This window comes from Oryza sativa, chromosome 1 (genome assembly GCF_034140825.1).
Source record: "Oryza sativa Japonica Group chromosome 1, ASM3414082v1".
Taxonomy (NCBI): Eukaryota; Viridiplantae; Streptophyta; class Magnoliopsida; order Poales; family Poaceae; genus Oryza; species Oryza sativa.
Genome location: NC_089035.1, coordinates 30,768,833 through 30,793,143, shown reverse-complemented (window position 1 = coordinate 30,793,143; position 24,311 = coordinate 30,768,833). Strand labels below are relative to the sequence as shown.

General features: G+C 42.9%; 4 protein-coding genes across 5 annotated transcripts; 1 reads left to right on the top strand and 3 right to left on the bottom strand.

Annotated features, from left to right (window-relative positions):
* The first annotated feature begins 844 nt into the window (after positions 1-844).
* LOC4324720 (putative ABC transporter B family member 8) lies at positions 845-6,799 on the top strand. The gene is made up of 9 exons (NM_001428154.1): positions 845-1,225; positions 1,390-1,444; positions 1,541-1,719; positions 2,904-3,361; positions 3,454-3,994; positions 4,077-4,256; positions 4,358-5,638; positions 5,768-6,174; positions 6,273-6,799. Exons 1-9 carry the CDS (start codon positions 974-976, stop codon positions 6,622-6,624), a joined length of 3,705 nt encoding a protein of 1,234 aa, NP_001415083.1. The 5' UTR covers positions 845-973; the 3' UTR covers positions 6,625-6,799.
* LOC4324719 (B3 domain-containing protein Os03g0120900-like) lies at positions 4,193-11,051 on the bottom strand. 2 transcript variants are annotated; one of them, XM_066303507.1, is made up of 7 exons: positions 10,604-11,051; positions 9,316-9,717; positions 8,550-8,862; positions 8,084-8,476; positions 6,943-8,000; positions 6,816-6,834; positions 5,452-5,560 (listed from the first exon to the last, which is right to left on the bottom strand). In XM_066303507.1, exons 1-5 carry the CDS (start codon positions 10,667-10,669, stop codon positions 7,015-7,017), a joined length of 2,160 nt encoding a protein of 719 aa, XP_066159604.1. In that variant the 5' UTR covers positions 10,670-11,051; the 3' UTR covers positions 5,452-5,560; positions 6,816-6,834; positions 6,943-7,014. The 2 variants fall into 2 exon arrangements, with proteins under 2 accessions (XP_015614209.1, XP_066159604.1); XM_015758723.3 differs by lacking the exon at positions 6,816-6,834 and having other exon boundaries at positions 4,193-5,560.
* Positions 11,052-11,717: 666 nt separating this feature from the next.
* Positions 11,718-15,604, bottom strand: LOC4324718 (ribose-phosphate pyrophosphokinase 3, chloroplastic-like). Its single transcript, NM_001428238.1, has 7 exons — positions 15,093-15,604; positions 14,003-14,318; positions 13,824-13,919; positions 13,664-13,732; positions 13,436-13,564; positions 13,178-13,277; positions 11,718-12,121 (listed from the first exon to the last, which is right to left on the bottom strand). The coding sequence occupies exons 1-7, from the start codon at positions 15,476-15,478 to the stop codon at positions 11,988-11,990; spliced, it is 1,230 nt and encodes a 409-aa protein (NP_001415167.1). The 5' UTR covers positions 15,479-15,604; the 3' UTR covers positions 11,718-11,987.
* A 1,429-nt stretch (positions 15,605-17,033) lies between these two features.
* LOC9268171 (B3 domain-containing protein Os01g0723500) lies at positions 17,034-22,899 on the bottom strand. Its single transcript, XM_015758750.3, has 4 exons — positions 22,645-22,899; positions 21,880-22,348; positions 17,563-17,906; positions 17,034-17,436 (listed from the first exon to the last, which is right to left on the bottom strand). Exons 1-4 carry the CDS (start codon positions 22,741-22,743, stop codon positions 17,140-17,142), a joined length of 1,209 nt encoding a protein of 402 aa, XP_015614236.1. The 5' UTR covers positions 22,744-22,899; the 3' UTR covers positions 17,034-17,139.
* Between the last annotated feature and the right edge of the window lie 1,412 nt (positions 22,900-24,311).

Here is a 24,311-nt window from a genome sequence, read left to right as displayed (position 1 = left end):
AAAATTCCGTGTTAGTGGTCAAACATTTTTAGGTTTTTCCATAAATCTCCTAACATATATATACAAAATTTAATCTGGTATTTAGCATACTTCCCATGAGATATAAACAGCAATATAAAATTTAAGAAGTCAAATGTTTTTACTTTTTAGTAGGCAGAAACAGAATGTAGAAAATGATGTATTAGAATGATTATTTGATCTCAAGTTGTACATCAGTGATAATGAATAGAAAATGAATTTAACATTTAGGAGTAGCAGAAGAAAAATATCCTAACTGGTCAATAATTGAAGTATATATGTTACACTAATTATAAATCACCGAGGAATTAAATAATAGATAGGGTTGAAAACACAGCTCCTTTGTCTTGTCAACTTTACCTCCCAAAAAGCAACGTCACTAATTAACTGATCAGTTACCAACCCTGTACTTTTATCATAGACAAAAACCAGCCAAAAACACTACCACACCACCGGCCGCTAGCTCCAATTGGCATCAAAAGTCTAACATGATTAAAGATAAGGTACACATATATCTACTAACAAAGCATTACGGAGCACATAATGGAAAATTAAAAGTTAAAAAAACCGCTGTTAATATTATACGCATAAACAAAGTCATCAGCCGCCTCACTGGCCAAGCCAATGGCATCTCTAGTTGCCTCTCAACTTTGGTCACATGCTTTGAATTCCAACTCATCATCGACCCTTATGTTGCAATGTGATGCAGTGTGCACCCTCATCATGCATGCAAAGCCAACAAGACAAGGAGAAGAAAAAAAAAAGCATGCGTGTGTTAGTGATATGTTACTACTATATAAACCCCTAGCATAGAGTGCCAAAGGCCATTGCCGCAGCAGCAGCAGCACAAATCAAGTGATCCGTAGTTGCTGCTTCTTCGAATTCTCCTCTCAATTCAACCTGCCTCGATCTCGCTCTCGCTCTCGCTCTCTACCCGAGTGCACCATTAAGGAGGATGAGTGCCGCGGCGACCACCGGCGGCGGCGGCGAGCGGCGGAGCCTCCGTGGCATGTTCAAGTTCGCGGACCGGGTGGACGTGCTGCTCATGGCGCTGGGCACGCTGGGTGCCATCGGCGACGGGTGCTCGACCAACCTGCTCCTCATCTTCGCCAGCGACGTGATGAACTCGCTCGGGTACGCGCGCGCCGGCGCCCACGGCGGCGCCGCCGCCGCCACCGGCGTGGACTTCATGCGCGAGGTCGAGAAGGTTCGTTGTCACACAGTCACACTCGCGGTCTAGTGAATTCGTCGATCACCTTGTCTGCACAGAACACACACGCATGCATGTATATTTGTACACTCGCCCGATCGAGCAACATTTCTGTCTAACTTTTTGCTGCTCTTTCTTTTTTTGACGTCCTGTGCGTGCAGTCTTGCCTGAATTTCGTGTACCTGGCGTTCGCGGTGCTGGCAGTGGCGTTTATGGGTAAAAAAAAAGAAAAGAACATCACTTACTGCCTGCTAATTAATCACACGTACGGATGCATTTACCTAAATCATGTGGCTTAATTTGTTTTTGCAGAGGGGTATTGCTGGAGCAGGACGAGCGAGAGGCAGGTGCTGAGGATCAGGTACCTGTACCTGCAGGCCATACTGCGGCAGGAGGTGGGCTTCTTCGACTCGCAGGAGGCCACCACCTCGGAGATCATCAACAGCATCTCCAAGGACGCCTCGCTCATTCAGGAAGTTCTCAGTGAGAAGGTTAGTTAATCTCTGATCCGGCCTTTCACTTTACTCTATCTGTTCCTTAGTATAAGGATTTTTACGTTGTTTTGCAAATTTTAAGATGTAAGGGGAATTTTTTTTTCTTTCAGTAAGCTCAGTGGTCAAATTTTAAATTTCAAATTGCTTGGATTCCTCGCCTAAATACCTGATTGGTTGAAAATGCTGTGATTTCCATGCATTGAAATTAGTGTCACAGAAATGTTTATATCGTGTAAAAATTTTAATTCTAAATGTGTCTATATTTAAGAACGGAGGAAGTAATTAATCTCCATCACAGTAGTAACTTAAGCCCCATTTGACCCGGACTTACGTTTTGTCTGTCTGACCCCATGCCTTAATTTGTATATGTTTTGTTTGTCAACGACCCTATGCTTCAGTCTATAAGTAAACACAAGTACAGTACTTACTTGGAAGTTTATTCCTTCTGTAGTATAGAACTTCTACCACTATTTTTTTAAGACGAAGGGGATGGCACGTGCAGAGCGATGCAGGTCTCCCTGTGCCGGTGTGAGAGATATGCTAGTCCTAGATTTATAGGTCGTCACTGAATCAGCAGTGAATCAAATAGTTTGACTAATGATACCTGGTCATGAAAACAATTAAACTGTAAGAAGTCTTAATTTGTTGATCTACACCTCACTTGATTTGGAATCCAGCATCATGAGGGATACTATTTTATTTGCAACAACTGTCATGACAATAATGCAATTATAGACTACACAAATTGTAGGATCACATGCATTTGTTTTTTTCTCTCACAAACGTAACGTAAAAGAATATGGACACCTTGAGCCCATGATGAGTTTCTTATATATTTATGCAAAGACAAAATGATTGCATAATAATATACGAATAGTATCCTAGTAATTCTGACGGGAGCAGATAACAAGGCAAAATATTCAGGTTGTGGCGTTATTCACAAGTTCAGTAATCGATATGGGATTGGTAATTAATGAAACACCGAAGCAGCAAAAAACAGTTGAGGAAATTAAGACAATTATAATTAGACATTGCAAAGTTAACGGAAAACACATTGGAAAAGAAAAGGTTAATTACCTACAGCATGATTCAGCGTTGAGGATTTGTTATTCAAGAATAAATAACAGCAGAGAACTGAACTGATTTTTTCTCTTTGCTTCCATTTTTTTCATCTGGAACAGGTTCCACTCTTTCTGATGCACTCTACAGTTTTCATCTCTGGGCTGGCATTCTCCACATATTTCTCCTGGAGGCTGGCTCTGGTTTCTTTTCCTCTGGTCCTGCTCCTGATAATTCCAGGGCTCATCTACGGCAAGTATCTCCTGTACCTCTCCCGACAATCGCGCCACGAGTACACAAACGCAAACTCGTTGGTTGAGCAAGCTCTTGGCTCTATCAAGACTGTCTACTCTTTCACTGCTGAGAAAAGGATAATCCAGAGATACACAGCAGTTCTTGACAAGACGATCAAGCTGGGGATTAGACAAGGTATTGCGAAAGGTTTGGCTGTCGGATTCACGGGCCTTTCCTTCGCCATCTGGGCTTTCCTCGCTTGGTACGGCAGTAGACTGGTGATGTACCATCATGAAAGCGGAGGAAGGATATATGCTGCAGGGATTTCCTTCGTTTTAGGCGGCCTGTATGTTCTTCTGTTCTCTCTTCCCTTTTGAACTCATGAATCCATTTGGTAGACAGAAGATTAAACATGACCATACTACTAAAATTTTGCAGATCCCTTGGAATGGCACTCCCTGAACTGAAGCATTTCACAGAAGCGTCGGTTGCTGCCACAAGAATTCTCGATCGGATAAACCGTGTGCCAGAGATAAATGCTGATGACCCCAAGGGACTTATTTTGGATCAAGTCCGGGGAGAGCTTCAGTTTGAGTCTGTCCGCTTTGTTTACCCATCGAGGCCTAACATGACGGTCCTCAAAGACTTCAACCTCCAGATTCCTGCTGGGCAAACTGTTGCCTTGGTTGGATCCAGTGGCAGCGGCAAGTCAACCGCAATAGCATTGGTTCAACGGTTCTATGATGCCACTGAAGGAACTGTCAAGGTTGACGGTGTCAACATTAAAGAACTCCAGCTCAAGTGGATCAGGAGCAAGATGGGGCTTGTCAGCCAAGATCATGCACTCTTCGGTACATCCATAAAAGAGAACATCTTGTTTGGCAAACCAGATGCAACAATGGATGAACTGTATGCAGCAGCCATGACAGCAAATGCTCACAACTTCATAAGGGGGCTTCCTGAGGAATATGAGACTAAGGTATGTGCATCACAAGGAAACAAGTATTATGGCACCTATCCCTGTGTCTGATGCTCTATGGTTGCATGCCCTGCCCTTGCAGATTGGCGAGCGTGGAGCACTGCTATCTGGTGGCCAGAAGCAACGTATTGCCATTGCACGGGCAGTCATCAAGAACCCGGCTATACTTTTGCTCGATGAAGCCACAAGTGCACTTGATTCAGAATCAGAAAAGCTGGTGCAGCATGCACTTGACCAAGCATCTATGGGAAGAACAACACTGGTAAACATCGTCACCACCTCCACTGCCCTACTTTACAATGCTAAGATTAATTGTACAATTGTTTGGCACCGTGGCGCTGATTATACATTTAAATTGATCAGGTAGTAGCTCATAAGCTTTCCACAGTGAAGAATGCCGATCAGATTGCAGTGGTTGATGGGGGCACTATAGCTGAAATTGGCACACACGATGAACTGATTAATAAGGGTGGCCCATATTCACGACTTGTGAAACTGCAGAAGATGGTGAGCTACATCGATCAAGAAGGTGGTGACCAATTTAGGGCCTCTTCAGTGGCAAGGACCAGTACCAGCCGTCTCAGTATGTCCAGAGCAAGTCCAATGCCACTTACACCAGGTATTTCAAAGGAAACCGATTCCTCTGTTTCTCCCCCGGCACCATCTTTCTCCAGGCTTCTTGCGATGAATGCACCAGAGTGGAGACAAGCAGTCATAGGAAGTCTCTCTGCTTTGGTATATGGTTCCTTGCAGCCCATCTATGCTATAACCATCGGAGGAATGATTGCTGCATTTTTTGTTCAAGATCTCAAAGAGATGAATGCAATTATCAGCCGCTATGCCTTGATTTTCTGCTCATTGTCGGTGATATCCATTGTTGTTAATCTACTTCAACATTACAATTTTGCTTACATGGGAGAGCATCTAGTAAGGCGTATCAGAGTCCAAGTACTTGAAAAGATCTTAACCTTTGAGGCAGCATGGTTTGATGAAGAAACTAATTCAAGTGGTTCACTGTGCTCTCGGCTTAGCAATGAGGCTTCTCTTGTCAAAACCCTTGTTGCAGATAGAATTTCCCTACTGCTTCAGACAGCTTCTGGAATTATAATTGCAGTGACAATGGGCCTTATAGTAGCTTGGAAACTTGCTCTTGTCATGATCGCTGTACAGCCAACTACGATGATATGCTACTATGCCAAAAAGATAGTTCTCTCAAATGTGTCAAGGGACTTAGCAAAGGCTCAGCACCAAAGTACTCAGATTGCTATAGAAGCTGTTTACAACCACAGGATGGTGACCTCTTTTGGATGCTCATCAAAGGTTCTTCAGCTCTTTGAGCATACACAAGAGGAACCACTGAAGAGAGCAAGGAAGAAATCATGGGTGGCCGGGATCACCACTGGACTGTCACCTTGCCTTTCATTCTTGTCATGGGCTCTTGACTTCTGGTATGGTGGGAAATTGGCACAATCTGGGGAGATCTCCGCAGGTGATGTCTTCAAAACATTTTTTGTCTTGGTGAGTACAGGAAAGTTGATTGCTGATGCTGGCAGCATGACATCCGACCTGGCTAAGGGAGCAAATGCAGTTGCTTCAGTGTTTGAGGTGCTAGACAGGAAATCTATCTCTCCACAAAATTCACAGGTATCATATATTCATGACCACTTTCATGAGCATTGTATAAAATATTAGAAAAGAGATCGGCAGCCTAGCTAAATAATGACCTTGTTGTGCTAGATTGTATAAGAATAAAATAACACAGCTAAATTGCAGGTGGAAAAGGACAATCAGAAGAACAAAATACAAGGAAGGATAGAGTTCAAAAGGGTAGATTTTGCATATCCGACAAGACCACAATGCCTTATCCTGCAGGATTTTAGCTTGGATGTGAAAGCAGGAACAAGTATTGGTCTTGTTGGGAGAAGCGGCTGTGGAAAATCTACCATCATTGGTTTGATCCAGAGGTTCTATGATGTTGACAGAGGGGCTGTAAAGGTTGATGGTATGGATGTGAGGGAGATGGATATCCTTTGGTATCGAGGATTTACAGCCCTTGTTAGCCAGGAGCCTGCAATATTTTCTGGTAGTGTCAGGGACAACATTGCTTTTGGTAAACCAGAAGCTGATGAAGACGAGATCGTGGAAGCTGCTAAAGCTGCAAATGCACATGAATTCATATCGTAAGTTCTTCAAGTTTTCCTTTCCAAATATACAGTGCAGCAATGTTCCTGTTAAATGAATTCCAGTTATGAATGTACTAAAGTATATTCTTTTTCAGATCTCTAAAGGACGGATATCATACTGACTGTGGTGAGCATGGATTACAACTATCAGGAGGGCAAAAGCAACGAATTGCAATTGCGAGGGCAATAATCCGGAATCCAGCAATACTTCTACTTGACGAAGCAACAAGTGCTCTCGATGCACAGTCAGAGCAAGTTGTGCAGGAAGCCCTTGATAGAATCATGTCAGGAAGGACTACAATTGTGGTGGCACATCGACTGAACACAATCAAGAATGTAGATTCGATTGCCTTCTTAGGAGAGGGTAAGGTAGTGGAACGTGGTACTTATCCACACCTCATGAGTAAGAAAGGAGCATTCTACAACCTAGCGGCTCTTCAGAAATAAACTGCTTGTATAATGTAAAGTACTGCCATAAGTGACATGACAACTTAATATAGCATAATATCAGTGCCACTTAACAAGTTTTGGGGTAATTTCTTCTTCTTCTGTCATCAGAAGATGTATCTTACCTAGAACTTGTCTTTCAAGAGGTCTAAGATATGAATAAATGCAAACTAGTACATAACTGGACTCACCTATCAGATAGCATAGTTTCTGCAAAACAAACCAATATGTCCATTAATGGCCCTATTGTATTTCTGCTTCTGCTATGTTACTTTACATATTATGGGTTAAAACTTTCAAGATAACAAAAAGGATTACCATAATGTAGAATGCCGTCAATAGAAGAACTACTTGCAACCGAACATGATCATGACATCACCATTCCGGTCATTAATGGAAAGTGATGTTTAGGAGGCTTTCCTTAGACAGTTCAATTTCCTTGGTCATGTTATCCATCTCTACCTTCACCAATGCCTCTATATCAATTGATCCAACTTCAGTGGAAGTTAGCTGAACTTTAACTTCAGCAAGAGTTTGCTCATAACCCTTCATAACTTCCTTAATCCTTAATCTTTCCATTAAAGACTTCTGAAATACACTCTCATGCTCAGCAACTTGATGAGCCAATTTCTGCATTTCATCCTTCTTCATCTCCAACGACTGCTGCAAGCCAGTTATCTCATCCTGAAGATTGTGCAATTTCTTCTTCTTATCATGCAGCATTGAGAAAGCAATATTATCATCACTCGTTGCTTTCTTGTAATCTAACTCCAATGAGGTATATATAGTTTCTACTTCTTTGAGCTGCCACTTCAAATGAACCTTCAGCTTTGCAGAAAACTCTTCCTTCCGCATCTCCGAGTTAAAATTGTGCATCTCCTTGATTTTTCTAGCATGTTCCAGTAACGCATTCACTATCCTTTGAGCATCCCTATCCTTAAGACAACAATTCCATTTAAAAATTTCTTTCTGCACAACAACTGTAATTACATCAGCAGTCAGTAGGTCTGAAGGATGATTTCGGATGATTCCCTGAACATGTGAGATGGTCTTCATGAAATTGTCTCGTTGGATATCAAGTAAAACTTTCTCAAGAGGGTTGACATGTTCAGCGGGCTTCCATGTCAAAGATAACTCGTTTATTCTCAAACATGCTGGCACCTCACAACTGGCTGGCGATGACTTGATGCAACCTCTCCTTGTGAATGACTCAGAGGTCTCCACCGCATTTCTTTCTATTTGCTCTTCATCAGTTTCTTTATTATTGACTTGATCTAAATTCCCTTCATTTTCTCCTTGATTATGTTGAGGCTCTTCACATAAATCCACCTCACCATGTGCTGGTTTAACTTTCTTAGAGTCTTGAAATAATGAACCTGAAATGAAACAAACAGATTTAACTACAAACTACAATATCAATCATTACACCATACTTCTAACAAGAGGAGCCTAAGAATACCACTGTCTGTTTTATCGTGGCATAAACATGCTTGCTCTGATCTGCTCTCTGCCTGATCTATCATGCTGTCTGGTGATGGTTGTCGCTCTTCGGATCTTTCTTTCAATGTATTCTCTGCACTGTCATGAGAATTATTCTGGCGTGCCAGTCTTGGTGATCTTCGTGGAGTTTCAGGACTACAAAATGAACCTCGCTTCCTTCTCTTTTTCTGAGAAAAATTACATAAATCATGCTCATCAACTAGCCTACACTTCTCTGTTGTCAAGTCACATTGCAGTGGTTGGTTAGACAACTTAGGTTCCTCAAGGCTGCACTTCCTACTCTCAAGTATTGGAGAAGAATAATAATCATCTGGAGGGAAGAACTTTCGTAGTTTCCTCTTTACAATATCAACTGAAATACAGAAGGATGTGTTGTCAATGCTAGCAGTGCAAGAATGACAGAAGACGAGGCGATAAAAACTTACATTGAAAATGAAGTTTGTGCTTCAGAAACAGGTTCTGAATTTGCGGTTTGCCCCTACATATGTCAAAGTCTTCTGCCACCGCATCCACATTCCATTTATAGAAAACAAGCATTGCACAGAATAATTCAACTGTCACTTTGTCAACATCCAATATGCTCATTACTTCAGCTATCGCATTAGCTTTATCATCCTCCATTGGCCCGTTCAGTGATAAGTGTTCATCTAACCCATCTTTCGAGCCGCATACTTCATGTTGATCAGGGAAACTTTGTGGTGAAATAAGCTCATGGCCTTGAGTTGTCCTTTGCAATACCTAAAAGTTGTATAAAATTTTCAGTTCAAGGAGACAACATCACTACTAAGGTACAAACCAACAATTTTATAATTCATATCCTGCCTGTTCCCAAGGTGGAACTTATTAAACGGAAAAAATCAAGTTAGGAATAGTTATTTCAAAACGTCAAACCTCCTAAAGTTACTTGAAATAATTGTTCTGCACCTTAAGATTCCCAAGTGAACAGTAGTTTTATTGTGTTTTTAGAGATAGTCAGGTATTCTGGTATTCCATATTGATTCTAACAGACTTGAAAAATCAAATGTAAAGCTATTTTCAAACAAAGTGATTCCATATGAACTGTGTATAGGCAAAAAAAATAGTTTAAAAAAAATACAGGCAAAAAAAACGACCTGTATGAAACTGATTTAATTATTTGAGATTACACTATAATATTACCTCATAACGGATCCATTTGTTATCTCAACCTACCTGTGAATGACTAGGCGTGAGACTGTTGGCTGCCTCTGTTAGTCTATCACCATCCCGACCCCTCTTAGTACAGCAGAATATATCACATGGAAGTTTTCCTTGTGGACTTCCTGAAGACCGAATTACTTTCTCACAAGCATTCAGACCAAATGGCAAAACCATGAAATGCATGTTATCATCATATCTGAAGAGAAGGAACTCATATTCCCTCAAAGAATTGTCCTCCACAAACTTCGCCCATCCAGTGGTCAGAAATACATGGCCATCAAGTTTCTCTAGCTCAACAGGCCAAGTCTTCCCTTCTGAATTCTGAAGCGTGCCTTTGGCAGATGATGGTAATGAAGCATCAAAAGTACTGTGGTCCACCTCTGGAATGTGAATAAGGAAGCCTTGAGGTATCTCCTACATATAGAGGCTTTAGGAGTTAGGGCATATTTTGAGCCGTTTCTGCATGATTCGAGATAGCACCTTGGCCGTCAAAGCCATTGCTGAGAGGAGATGAAATGCAAATGCAAGATGCAACTCTGTGTGCTTTCAGTAAATTGTTCACATATAGTAGGGGTACTTGTATAATACGCACAGTCGCACAAGCATAATATCAATGCTCGTAATCTGAAACTCGAATTGCATTATCAGACCACATGCATCATGCATGCACAAGGAAATGAATGTTAGTATGCCACCAACAATTTATTTTTCTTGCCTAATACTCATCCGTTTCAAGGTATAAGATGTTTTGACTTTGGTCAAAGTCAAACTACTTAAGTTTGACTAATTTGGTAGAAAAAAGTTGTAATTTTTTTAACCCAAGACAAATATATTATGAAAATTTATTCAATTATAAATTTAATGAAACTATGTTGGTGTTGTAAATATTACTATTTTTTTCTACAGAGTTAGTCAAACTTAGAGTAGTTTGACTTTGATCAAAATCAAAACGTCTTATAACCTGAAACGGAACGGAGGGAGTACAACAGTTAGTATACAAATATAATCATGTTATCAGACACTACAAAACTATTTCCCCCTTTATATATTTACCAATATCCATCTCGTCTATTAGAACAAAGACCACAAATATATGACACCAAATGCATCATCCATTATCAATGAGCATAGCATATGGTTGGCTAAAAATAGATGCATGTATATGTTAATTAATGCATCATCCATTATCAATCTCCGCCAGATAAGATGCCACAATTTTTGCAACCATACTAGTACTCCATATGTCAATGTTTGGGGGGCCCCTACGGGTAGGCAGGAGAGAGGGAGAGAGAGCACTCACGAGGCGGCGGGCGAACTCGCCGACCATGACCTTGATGAAGTGATGATGCCTCCTCACCTCCTCCATTGAGACCGCGGGCGAATACAGATCTCTTCCCTCGGTTCGGTTCCTGAGAAGAGGAAAGTAGAGGAGACGAGAGGGGGGGAGGCGGCGACGGCCAGTGGTGGTTGGATGGGGGGTGCGTTGATGGCGGAGTGAATGAGGGGGGAGGCGGAGCGAGCGGCTCTCTCCTCGGCCTCCTCGGCTTGTCGTCGTGTGCGGCCGCCTAAATGCAAGGCGCGCGGAATCGGCGCCCGCCCCGCAGCCGTTTCTCCCTCCGCTTGTCGAGCGAGAGAGCGAGGGAGAGGGGGCGGTCCTTCTTTATCGGCACGTGGCGGCGCGCGGCGCGGCGCCTGCGCCTACTTGGGGGGAAGTGGGGAGCGCTCGATGCTGGGCGTCTGTTGCGTCCAGGGCGGATGCGACTTGTCACGGTTAAAAAGTAGTCCACGGAGGAGGACAACACGCTTCCCTTCACACGTCCGCTTTCCGCTGGCGTTGCGCTCGATCGTTTCGATGGTACAGCGCAAGAGTTGTAGGGGTTTTTGGTTGATGGTGATAAAGAGGATCACCAAAAGTGCACCTCTCTATTCCTAAAACTGATTTAGAGGTATTATATGACCTTATTTTTTTCGTTTATGTTTATCGGTTAAAATTTAATTTTTTCAGCTTTAAATTTGAAGCTGATTTGAGGTTTTTCTTAAAGCTTATTTTTCAGCCTTTGCTTTTAGATTGCTAAAAACGAGTATGTAAAAATTTTATTTACAAATTATTTTTTATTTGAAAATATGTCGTTTCGCTTATTCCGTGAATAGCAACGAAGCAAAGAAGCCCTTACATTGCCGATTGTCCAATCGCATTGGGCATCAAGGGAAAGAGGGTGAGTGAATGACAGCATTTCAACTATCAATGTGTGGTCGACCTGACAGACCACAAGAAACAGTACGTTCAACTAGCCAAGGCACACCGCACATTACCAGCGGTTCAAAAAAACAAGGCGGCACATCACTTGGCGACAGTAGCAGGCACAACTACACAACTACAGTGATAAAATATGGCACAGGCTGAGAAAAAAAATGCAAGAGAAAACTCAGCAGAAAGTTTATTGGACAGTTTTATTTATAGAACATAGCTCGACTCGTTGACTTCTTTTCAGTCAGATTATTAAGCAAACTATCCTATGAATATCCTTGCCGTTTAACCAATTCATGGAATTTTCACCTGAGGTTTCAATAAACATTAAGAACATATCCTTTCTAGAAAGAGAAAAAAATCCAAGAGCCTGAAAATGTGGGGGAAGAATGAACTAAACAATATCCCGGTTGGCCAAGCAAACATAGTGAATTTGCTAAATCTGAAGAGCAGAAGCAATAGGTCCTGCCAGACTGAGAATTTCAAACGGCTGCCTGTCCTTGACCGCATTGACAGTGAGAGGGCATGAATCAGTAATCCAGAAGTGGCTTAGCCCATGACCCGGACCCTCTGAAATTTTACAATACACAATGTAGTTAGTAACTATATCAGTCGAATAAACAACAGATTTTTCAACAACTATAGGTGCTACAATAGCCAAAAACAAACAAAAAAAAAACAGAAATTCATTGGTCTCAAAAAGAAAAGAAGAACAACATTCGACCAGAGCATGATTATGTTCTTGTTTATGTTGTGTTAGAAGTTGAAGCCTCCTACGCAACTAGCAAAGTATCAACAAATACCAAATACTCCATCCTTCCCAGAATATAAGAAGTACTAAAGTTGGACACGGTTATTAAGAAAGTAGGTAAAAGTGAGTGGTGGAGGGTTGTGATTGGATGAGTAGTAGAGGTAGGTGGGAAAAGTGAATGGTGGAGGGTTGTGATTGGTTGGGAAGAGAATGTTGATGGAGAAGTTGTTATATTTTGAGACAAATCCTGAGGACTAAAAGTTGTTATATTTTGGGACGGAGGGAGTAGGATTTTTGCATGATGTTCCCATACAAAACTGTATGATGATTAATGAGGGTTATGACTCAGTGACTGCATTATTAAGGTATTTGATGAAAATCTATTTGGTTTTCACTTAAGAAGTCCTTATGCATCTCTCACTGCAGTATTATTACAATGGTCTATATTTGATGTCCCAAAGTTTTATTCCGTACAAACAGCTAAAAGTTTGGCAAATTTGCAGGTAGAAACTAGAAGCTATCTTAATAAAAACATAAATATGACCTAGGTTTCCAAGATGAAGGGTAGTCTCTCTTGATTGGAAAACGTTACTTGATCAATAAAAAGTACAGTAGCAGGCAGGTGAATTGGTAAAAGAACAAATGGTTAATTATTAAACAAAGAAAAACAATTCAACCTACCAACTCTACCAGGGATCTATGCCATTCATTGGAAAACATATAAGTTCCAATGAATTTACGGAAAGGTGTCAAATGAGAAACAAACAACTTTGTTTGCATTAACGCCTCTAGATTCAAAAAATTCTTAACAAGGAATCATATAAAATATATAAGAAACTTGCTACAATGCTAATATTAAAACTTTGTGTACATACCTCCATTATCAGGCTGAAATTTCTCCCACGACTTGTTGGGGAAAATGCCATGTGTCACGTATGCACTAACCTTTGCTGCTCCATGCTCTGCCAATACTTTCTGGAAAGAAAATTGAATAAGTTAGCAATCGAAGGAAGACAGGAGAACTACATAGTTACAAACAGTTATGAAGTACACTAAAAGGTTAACTGCTGTGAAATAAACTTCCTCAATGACAAGACCAGATGAGCTGATGATTTATCAACAAATTTAATTACCTGGCATTCAATCAATGTACCACCTGACTGTACCAAGTCATCAACTATAACAACATGGCGGCCTCTAGGATCCCCCTCTTTTATCCGTACTATTCTCTGTTCCCCTTCTCTAACTTTGTTGCATACAACCTACCGAGACACGTTTAATGAAATCAGAGGGTCAATATTCAGTACATAGGAACACCATTTCTTGTTGGGATTTGAAAGTGGTCAGACAAAAATAACTACCATTGGGAAATGTTGAAGTTGCTTATAGAACCGTTTCCATGCACCGTCATCAGGAAAAGCTATGGTTATCTGATAAAAGTATAAAGGAGTATATCAGTCTACGTTTCATCAACGCTGTCAAGAAAAATGAAAGCTTTAATTATGTAGTCAGAGAACTCACATTGTCAGAATCAGGTAGTTCCTGAAGCCTACTTTTGAGTAGGGGAATGCCACTCTCAAAACATGGCAAGACTGAGTCTCCAAAGTAGAATCTCTCCTGATATGTTGTTAAGTACAAGTTATTTTCATGTTGCCGTCTAAAAAGGACAAGTGCATTTGATATGGAAGAATTTTACTTACTTGCAAAGCATGAATATCAAAGATCACTAGACTTGAAGGACCGCCTCTTGATATTGGTATATTTGACAAAATTCTAGCAAGTGTGAAGGCTGTGGCAACATCTCCTTCATCTTCCATCCGCTCAGACGTCCCAGTAGGGAAAAATGGGAGTATAAGAGTGAATGACGAAATAAACAGCTTTGGCAGAGCATATATAATTGATAGTTGCTCAAATATGACACTTGGCGAACTAAATGATGCTAAGAAAGCAACATGTTGTCCGCGGATTGTGTGGGCATTCGAGATGAATAAATTTGGAAACCCATCGGCAAATGTCCTGAAAAATGGTACCAAAGTAAATGTAAGAGATAAGTTTGGACTAATTTTGATAAAGTATAATAAGTTTCTCTGAGATAGATTTTAGGAAATAAAAAGATTGTTCCTACCTGCAAAATTACCAGTCAGAACATCCTAATGAGTTATCATTCCAATTCTAGGTCCCTTGATAGAGGTACGACAGAATTAAAGTATTGACCTTTAAGTCAATTTCGATAATGTATACTCGTTTTGCTTATATGCTGATCAATCAGGAATGGAGGTAGTACAATGGAACTAAATTTTGAATGCAAAAATGTAAATATCAGTGCGCTGACTGCAGCAAATTTGTGTTTTCCCACAGGTCCCAAGCCCCCAATAAAACACAACAGGCGGCTACCAGATCATATTAGAGCTGCAGATATATATAGCTTCACTTTTCATATTGACCTTTCCCTGTTCCATTAAGGGCCAAGGTTAAAGGTAGAGCTTTGTAATCCCGACGAACTAATTGTGAAACAAAGCAAAAATTGTTCAGCGCCGATGTATCGATTCGGGAAACATTCAAGAAAACTCCTTCCAGTTCAGATATCCTTTCCCACTGAGCGCTCTTTCATCCATGTAGCGGGAAAGATTCCCATTATGTACCAAACGAATTAAGGAGCGGTTGAGATACTTGGTTGGCCAGATGCAAAATTCGGGCAACAATTAATGGTAAACAATCGCAACATTAAGGACTCCAGGGGAAAAAAAAAACAACGAGATGGTAGTAACAAAGGGCGGGTAAGAATCGGACCTCCATGAGATGGAGCGCAGCTCGATGTCGTCGTTCCGGGCGACCACCTGCTCGGCGAGCTCCCGCATCTCCTCGCAGTGGAAGAGCAGGACGTTCTTGTGCGCCCCGACGGCGCCGGTCATCTTCGGCACGGCCAACGGCGCGAGCACGGGGGCCGCCAGGTGGATGCCGCTGGCGTTGCTGACGATGCTGCTGCCCGTGGCGCTCGCGCCGCCGAGGTGGAGGCTTGCGTGGAGCCTGCCGGCGGCCGAGGCGCGGGGGGAAGGCCTCGCGAATGCGGATGCGGGGCTCGGGCTGGGGCTGGGGCTGGGGCCCGGGCGTCGGGTTTTGGCGCCGAACGCCGCGGCGGGGGAGGCGGAGGCGGAGGCGGAGGCGGCCGTTGCCATCCCTGCCCGCGCCGCTGCCGAGGCCCGGGGGGGGGGGGGGGTCGTTGGGACTGATGTGGTCGAGCCGCGCGAGTCCCCGCGGTGCGTTGCGTTACATACGCGTGTGGCGCGTGCCGGGGAGATGATGCGTTTTTTTTTTTGCGAGATTTCGCGTGATTTATAGCCTGCTTCACGGAGCGGCGTACGCGCACCGGCGGTGTGCGGGTGCCGGGCGGGTGGGCGCGGTGGATGACAAGGCGGGGTGGCGTATGCCCGAACTGGTCAGCCGATAAGGATGCGAATCGCCCGAGTTTTGTTGGGACGCATGACGCTCGCCGGCTCGCCGCTCGCGTCACACGTGTTTAGGTGCGCGTCGCTTTTTAGGGTGTTTGCTTTGTGAATTTTGTCCGAAACTCGGACTAAATTAAAATGGTCTCCACAGGTGTTGGGACTAGATATAGTAAGTATTGCATTATTGCTAGTACTACTACTAAACTTTTAATTTAGGTGGCACAAGGAGCTAAAGTGAGAACCCATAAACGCAGAATGATGTAAGCATTTAGAAAATGAGTATTGCTATATGTTTAACTCAATTTTATAGTCGTAGATCAATTAAATAAGAGAATGTTCATATGCATTGCAGTATTTATAGTCGTTGATTAAATTCGTACATGAGTCGGATGACTGAGTTATATGCATAGCAATTGTCTTAGAAATTTTAGTGGGCTGATGTTGCAGTATTTGACGGATAGGACCCTAATTAAACAACACAAATGATCACAAACCGGCATCTGTCGTCATCCAAGAGAAAAGGAAAAAAGCTTTGGTTTTGTTAAATTGCCCAATGGTTAAGAATCAATTTGGACAAAATAATGCCCTCTAAACAGTAAACAGTCAACATCAACGTGGGGAAATGGCCTCTGAGATGTTCTAAAGCCATCTAATACCACTCTCTAGCTTCCACCAATGCCGTAGTAATATGCCGTCAAGACTGATGGGTGAGAGTGAGACTGCCAGCGTTGGCGCCCGTTCTATACAAGAATGTCTACTACCTGACGAGTTTTCTAAGTTAGAAACGAGAGAAATGAGGTAGAGAAATCAGAAATTACTTTGGCCGCGGACACCCGATCAAACTTTCCGGGAAGCGAAGTTGGCCTCCGGCGGGGGCACGGTGTTTGGGGGTTTGGTGGGATGGACTAAACGGTACTCGAATTGTCCACATGATGACGTACACATCGCTTCCATCAGGCATCATCGTCTAGTAGCAGCAAATTTCCAGTCAGGCTGCGGTCAGTCTGCTGCACGATTTTGCGACGAACGGCGTCGATTTCCACGTGCCGGCAAAGCACCTGTCGCCGTTATCCACGCGAAGATTAAGCTAATTAACTACTACTAGTAAGCTGCACGCTGGTAGTAGCAAATCTGTCGATACGCGAAGTCGCGAGAGCTCCGTTGTTCCAAATCTCCAGTACGGTTGGGGTCTGCGGCCAGGGGTACGTGTTGGACCAACCATCTGCAGTCCTGCACGCTGACAAACACGACCACACGCCCACACCAACCCGAACAAACAGAGCAATACCGAAGACAGCGATCCAGCTTATTTTGCCCTGTTCTGAATCCTGAATTATTAAGTTTCATTCATAGGGCTTGCCAATCCAAATTGCTCTGTTTTTCTTCCCCAACTACGTGGGGCCGCGGCCACAGGTGACGGTGACTCTCCGGAGCCTGACCGCTGGCACGGCCGGCTCGACCACCCGGAAGATGTGGACCCGGAACTCGGCCGCGGCGACGAGCTCGAACACGCAGTAGTCGCCTTCCTCGAGGCAGTTCCCGCGCGCGAACGCGCACCACCCGCGCGACAGCCGGTCCCGCGTGTTCGGGATGTACAGCACCGACCACACCTTCCCCCCCGGGTCTCGCAGCACCACGTCCGTCCTCTCCCGCGGCAGGTGCTGCCTCGAGAACCCCGTCGGAAACCTCTGCATATTAACACACACACACACACACACACACACACACACACACAAAATCTGCTCATCAGGCTGTCACACGATTCAGGTGTTGTGTGTGTACATACGATCGATCGAGTAGAGTTGTTCGCGCACCATCATGAAGGAGTAGTAGACGTGCATGGTGCTCATGCGGATGACGCAGTAGGGGAGCGGGGACCGGAACGCGTGGGCGATCTCCGTGGCGCGCTGCCGCTCGGCGGTGGCGACGGCGCGGCGGCGGGACACGTACCCCTTGTAGCGCCGGATGGACGGCGGGATGCTGGCGAGGGCCAGGTCGTCCTGGAGGCTCCGCGTCTTCGCCGCGCCACGCCTCGCCGCGCCGCCGTCGGCGTCCAGAGCCCCCTCGGGCACGTGCCTCGGCGGAGACGCCGACGATGCGGGGAGCTCGCACACTGGGAGCTCGTCGGCGTCTTCCTCGTTCTTGACCGCCGTTGATCCTGCAGAAGAGTACTTAGGAGCTTTTGAGTAACGTATAGTTGTGTAATACTAACAACAAATTAAAACAGTTGGCAACGAAATCGCACAAGCTATATATATATATATATATATATATATATATATATATATATATATGGGCTGTGTTTAGATCCAAAGTTTCGATCCAAATTTCAGTCCTTTTTCATCATATCAATCTGTCATACACACAAATTTTCAGTCACATCATTTTCAATTTCAAACAAACTTTGCGCTGAACTAAACACAGTCATGGTTCAATATAATTTTGTCATGTCACTGTCAGCGCAAACCCGGGCCTTTCTGCAGCATTAGGCTGCGTGCCTAACATATACTCCCTTCGTCCCAAAAAAAACCCAGGATTGAGTTTTTTTTTTTTGGGACGGAGGGAGTAGTGACGTGATGTGCGACATCGGTAAATTTGTCCAGGGATTTGATGATTTGATATCGTCGAAAGTGGAGTACGTACCAATCACGGGCCGGTGGGAGTGGGAGTGGGCCTGGGATGTTTCTCTTTGTGGGGTTTAGTAGTTGGACCCTCATATAGGCTGTTCCCTTCACCTTCGTTCTTCAAGCCCATCTTTCAAATGGAGTCTTGGCAGGAAATTCAGTGATGTTGCGACTTTGGAAGTGGAACCGTATGAAAAACTTGTCTTGTACATGATGGTCAAGTTACCCACTTGCCCTAAACGTTAAGGGCTTGTTTAGTTCGCGAAAAGAAAATTTTTAGGTGTTACATCGGACGTTTGACCGGATGTCGGAAGGGGTTTTCGGACACAAATGAAAAAACTAATTTCATAACTCGCCTAGAAACTGCGAGACGAATCTTTTGAGCCAAATTAATCCGTCATTAGCACATGTGGGTTACTGTAGCACTTATGGCTAATCATGGACTAATTAGGCTCAAAAGATTCGTCTCGCGATTTCCTCCTAGCTGTGCAATTAGTTTTTTAATTTATCTATATTTAATATTTCATGCATGTATCCAAAGATTTGATGTGATGTTTCTGGAAAAAAGTTTTTGGAACTAAACAGGGCCTAAATATTTATAACTGAAGGGAATATATGAATTCATTGTACCAAATTATCTAATGGTACGATTTATTTAACACAAATTCTTGATACAATTCGTGGTTATGATAATATGGTATTCTTAATCATCTTTGTAGCGCAAGAACTTTCTTAAGTGCCCAATTAGCTCAACTCGCGCCTTGTAATCCCTCCGTCCTAGAATATAAGAAGTTTTAAAGTTTGACACAGTTATTAAGAAAGTAATTAGAAGTGAATGGTGGAAAGTTGTGATTGGATGAGTAGTGGAGGTGAGTGATAAAAGTGAATAGTGAATGGTTGTGATTGGTTGGGAAGAGAATGTTGATAGAGAAGTTGTTATATTTTGGAACAAATCCTGGGGGCTAAAAGTAGTTATATTTTGAAACGGAGAGAGTACATATTATTAATGTTTATTTTTTGTTGTAACCAGAGTATGCACTCCATGACTATGCACATACACTACACGCATGTCCATAAGGGCGCCCTCCTATTAGCAAACTCTTAGACAGACGGGTCTAAGTGGCAAATCACTGGCCTCGTTGAATTTCTATTACTAGCGTATTATCCACGTGTTGCAAAGGGGTTCTAATTAATAAAAAAAATATCATTAACTAGTTATTACCATTATTTTTATATACATTATCTTTTAATTTCTATATAAATTGTTACCGACATGTGAATTTTTGACCTCACACTATCATTTTTCCATTCCCATAAGTAGAGAATTGGTGGTTGTCATGTGGGTCCTCTAGCCCCACATGTCATTTCTTTATTCTAAAATAATAGGGAGGTGGTGGTTGGGGTGGTGGCAGATTCATCACTCACCACCACATACAACTACTACTACTTTTTGAAGAAGTATAGATTTTGAAAGCCAACTCATATGGTTTAAATCGTCTCTTCTTCCTTCTCTCGTAAAACCATACAATCTTAATGATTTTTAGGTCAAAATTCATTAGTATCAATTAAACATAAAATATATTCACCTCGCACTATATATGCAACCATATGCAAACTATATAAAACACAGGAAGCCTTTTTTGTTCTATTAAACATATTACATCTTATTTATACATAGTGTAACTTAATTTTCCGCATTAACACGATAGAGTCTTCATGCAGTTTACAATATTTGTCATCATCAACATCTGATGATGATCAATGACCATATCTTTTTTGTGGTTAACGGGAGAGTTTCTTTTGGAGGCTAGCTAGCTATAGATAGATTAATGGATGTACACTATTATCTATATCTATATATCTTATATAGTTCATCCCCACTAACAACATTAATTACTATTTCTCTGCACTATGAGTTAGCCACGTCATTACATTTAGCTACAGTCGTTGGATTACAATTAAACGCCATTCATTTGCACGAGCAAAGTTGCTATCTATCCCCCACTGTTCATGTATGTAGCTGGCGCCATTACTACGTTGTTCTAAAACGGCAGAATATGTCCATAAATCCAAGAAGCTAAGAGGCCATATGCATGAAACTTAATTATCAGACAATTAGAAGGCTTAATTATCAGACAATTGCTATCATTTTTTTTCTCCCCACTAAAGCCACTATATAGCACTCTGCCATTTAGGCACTCTTTTCTTTGTGTTGTGTATGTCGTCCAAAACTTCCCTAGCAACAAGATAGAATATTTGATCCTTCCTGCCACGCCTGGATTATTGACACCACTGCAGCAATTTGGGATCTCCGAGAAAAGGAAAAAGAAAGTTTCCCTTCACCGATTTGAATTGTTAATATTGGTCATTCTCAAATCTTCTACAAGGTATGATTGTCGTTCTAAAGCCCTTTATGTTTGAAGCTTAGCTATATAGCAGCACTGCCAGCACAAGTACTGAACATTTCTTCTTTGGATAGTAATTATTTGTTAGTTCTGAAATATAAGTTCCTATCCTGAATCCTGCGTTTCTTTTCCTTTAATTAGAGATGGTCTTTACGATCCACATTTCCTCCAAGTTAAACCTTCTTATTTTGATTTGATGTTGTATTCTGCTTGTGGTGCAAAATACATATATTATTTTTGTTCTACGATATGTGATAAATATCATACTTATCTTACTGCTAAAATTTCCGCTACAACGCGCGGGGAATCTTATAGTATAATAAATAGATCACTACTCCTCCCATTTCATATCTTGTCATTTTGGATCTAAATCAAACTTCTTTAAATTTAGTTAACTTTATAAAGTTTACAGGAGGATTCAGCAACACTTTTAAGACGAAACGAATATTTACTAGTAGAATTTATAAATTATTAATTCAGTGTTGCATATATTACTATACTTTTATATTTGTCAACCGAGTTACACAAACCAAAACATTCTGTACCGCGAGACGGATGGAGTAAATTAATACTACCTCCGTCCCATATTACTCGTCGCTTTAACCTTTTGCTTGTAACATTTAACCATTCATTTTATTTAAAAAATTAGTGCAAATATAAAAATAGATAAATCATACTTAAAGTATTTTTGATAATAAAACAAGTCACGAACAAAATAAATAATAATTCCAATTTTTTTGAATAAGACGAATGATCAAACATTATAAAAAAAACTCAAAGCGACAAGTAATATGTGACGGAGACAGTATATACTCCCTCCGTACCCCGTAAAGGAAATCGTTTTGGACAGCGACACGGTCTCCAAAACAGAACTTTAACTTCTTGTTTCTATGAAAATATTTATTAAAAAATGATATATGTATATTTTGATGAAAGTATTTTTCAAGACAAATCTATTCATGTAATTTTTACATTTTCAAACTCAACAACTTGAGAGTTATTTATGATTTATATTTTTAAGGTTTGATTTAAACATTGTTCCAAATGATTTTTTTTACTAGCATGGAGGGAGTATACTGTATAATAGTGGTTCTTTTCTTACCTGGTTCCGGTGTCCAACTGGAGTCCACGATTTGCAACGGCTGGCCACCACTAGGCGACGCGCGGTACGTCACCATCTCCTTCCCAACCGAATCCTTCTTGGGCCGCGCGGCATCACGCGAGGCGGCGGCCGTCCTAGGGCGACCCCGTTTCTTGCGCGGCCGGTCGCCGCCGCCGCCTCCCATCAGGTCCTCCCGCTCGCACGCCGTCCTGTCGAACACCATCGCGGTGAAGCGCGTGTTGCCGTCGTAGCGGAACACGACGAACTCGAGTTCGCGCAGCGCCTGGTCCTGCACGAACTTGGGCCAGCCGGAGGTGAAGAAGGTGCCCTCGGCCGTCCGGCGGATGACGACCAGCCACGTCCGGCCGCTGGGCCCCTCCAGGGTGGCCGCCATGGACGCCTCCTTCAGGCCCTTGGCCTTCCTCGACTCCTCCCAGGGGATGTGCTTGCAGAAGTTTGGCGGGATTTTCTGCATTATTCACACATGCATGCATGATGCATATATATATACACAAATGACATTATTTCGAGACTTGCATGGTGCATATAACAGATTGTTTCGAGACTACGCAACGCATGCAAAGCTCGCTTTGCAGAAAATGCATGCATGCATGCTAGCGTGACGAATTCTCTCTGCGCAAAGTATTGGCTAGCCATCGTCCCGATCCAAAATTGTGATCGCCATATTTCGCACGATGGCAACAAGTGTAAGCTAAGTGCACATATGCCAGACAAAAGCTGGCTAACCGGCACTCGTGCACTCACCAGGCGCTGCTTGAAGTCGCCGACGAGCACCTTGAAGAAGTGCGGCCGCCTCTCCCCCGACGCCCACGGCGACTTCTTCTTCCCTCCCGCCCCCGGCATCGATCCCTCCTAATAAAGCTTCTCCAACTCTCACTGCTCGTGCGCCGATCGATCATGCACGGATGCTCACGCAGCAGCAGCAGCGGTGCGCGCGCCGCCTACGCGCTCACTCTCACGGCGAGGAGAGCGAGAAGCTTGGCGCGCGCCGCGGGGCGCGGGGGGCCGGGAGAAGAGAAAGGAAAAGAGACGCGAGAGCTCGGCTTTTGAGGCGGGGGCCTGCCAGTTTTTTGGCTGTCGCGATCGATCACACATTCGCACACTCATCACTCACTCAGCAGCGTCGCGTCCGCCCGCCGCGGCGCCGCGCCGAGTGGAGGGATGTATCAAGCGTCGGTCTCCTACTCTCCCCTCCCCCTCTCGTGGCTAAATATCGCCTAAACCCCCGGATATCGCGGGGGGCGGTGGACGCTCGGTGCGCCCGTGGAACGGAGGGACAGAGGGGGCAGGTCGCTGCCATGTGGGGCCATCAGCGCGTTAGCGTTAAGCTGGGCCCACATGTCTGTGACAGGTAGCTGGTACCGCCCGTTCCGTGGGGCCGGTGGATATTGCTGCATACACACGCTGTGTTTCTAATCTAATTTGATAGTATCACACGGAGGCGCGGCTGCTCATGAAAACCATGCTACATGGTTGATGCATGGGTTGATAAATGATAAACATGTGCGATGGCTATTTATACGTGCTAATTATATAGTAATAATGTGTGATATTCTTTATGTACAAAATATGCTCTGATATCTAGTGAAATATTGGATACTGTTATCGCGAGAGGACATGTACATGACACCAAAATAATGGATACGATGCGTCCACAATATATAAGCCATAACATATACTGTTGTCACATGAAAGCGTGCCTGAGGCATCATGATATCACTGTGTAAGAGCTCACCTTTTTTTGGATGGAAGTGTATATTTCAATTTGTTGTCACATCAAAAGCATACCACCTATCATTGGTGGTAAAAAAAATTGATCAGAGCAAAAGTGCCCAATAATGGAGGTTATGCGGTGGTTTTCCCAGAGTTGAATAAAGGTTAGGTTAAACAGGTTGTCCACTTATTGTTCATAGTAGATCGTTGATGCTTAATTCTTCATAGACCATTTTTTCTCAACTAAGATTTTCATTTTCAGTGCCCTCTAAGTCTAAATAAAACTTTTACACTATTTTCTACCAAGTAACTTGATCACAACATGACAAAAGACCATCTATTTGAAGAATGACCACATATGTCGTCGTACCAATATGCATGTAGTACTAGTACCTTTCTTTTTCCAATGTTAGAAATAGTGTAGTACATTCGTACGGGTGGCCGAAATTGCAACAGTTCCATTTCTGTCTCCTTTATCTCACTTTATCTAATCTAATTTGATGTAGCTGTAGCTAGGTCCCTGTTCAATCAAAATGGAATTTGCTCTTCAGATCTTCTCGGTGATTGTTCTCAACTTTAGAAGCTACAGTAAAGTGAAGAATCGGGGCCAGCAGCCCAGCACCAGCACAGTGTCAATCGGATGGACGTAATTTTAACACCCTCCAAAGAGAACCTGGTCATGTACTATAAAATCACAT

Excerpts from the sequence above, each read along its gene's own strand:
- LOC4324720 (NM_001428154.1), top strand. The coding sequence starts at position 974 with ATGAGTGCCGCGGCGACCACCGGCGGCGGCGGCGAGCGGCGGAGCCTC. Across the intron at positions 1,226-1,389 it reads TCATGCGCGAGGTCGAGAAG|TCTTGCCTGAATTTCGTGTA; the intron begins GTTCGTTGTCAC and ends CTGTGCGTGCAG. Across the intron at positions 6,175-6,272 it reads AATGCACATGAATTCATATC|ATCTCTAAAGGACGGATATC; the intron begins GTAAGTTCTTCA and ends ATTCTTTTTCAG.
- LOC4324719 (XM_015758723.3), bottom strand. The coding sequence starts at position 10,669 with ATGGAGGAGGTGAGGAGGCATCATCACTTCATCAAGGTCATGGTCGGC. Across the intron at positions 8,863-9,315 it reads TCACGCCTAGTCATTCACAG|GTATTGCAAAGGACAACTCA; the intron begins GTAGGTTGAGAT and ends TACAACTTTTAG. Across the intron at positions 8,477-8,549 it reads GCACAAACTTCATTTTCAAT|TTGATATTGTAAAGAGGAAA; the intron begins GTAAGTTTTTAT and ends TCTGTATTTCAG.
- LOC4324718 (NM_001428238.1), bottom strand. The coding sequence starts at position 15,478 with ATGGCAACGGCCGCCTCCGCCTCCGCCTCCGCCTCCCCCGCCGCGGCG. Across the intron at positions 13,920-14,002 it reads TTGATATTCATGCTTTGCAA|GAGAGATTCTACTTTGGAGA; the intron begins GTAAGTAAAATT and ends ACAACATATCAG. Across the intron at positions 12,122-13,177 it reads ATTTCAGCCTGATAATGGAG|AGGGTCCGGGTCATGGGCTA; the intron begins GTATGTACACAA and ends GTAAAATTTCAG.
- LOC9268171 (XM_015758750.3), bottom strand. The coding sequence starts at position 22,743 with ATGCCGGGGGCGGGAGGGAAGAAGAAGTCGCCGTGGGCGTCGGGGGAG. Across the intron at positions 22,349-22,644 it reads GCGACTTCAAGCAGCGCCTG|AAAATCCCGCCAAACTTCTG; the intron begins GTGAGTGCACGA and ends TGAATAATGCAG. Across the intron at positions 17,907-21,879 it reads CAGTTGGACACCGGAACCAG|GATCAACGGCGGTCAAGAAC; the intron begins GTAAGAAAAGAA and ends ACTCTTCTGCAG.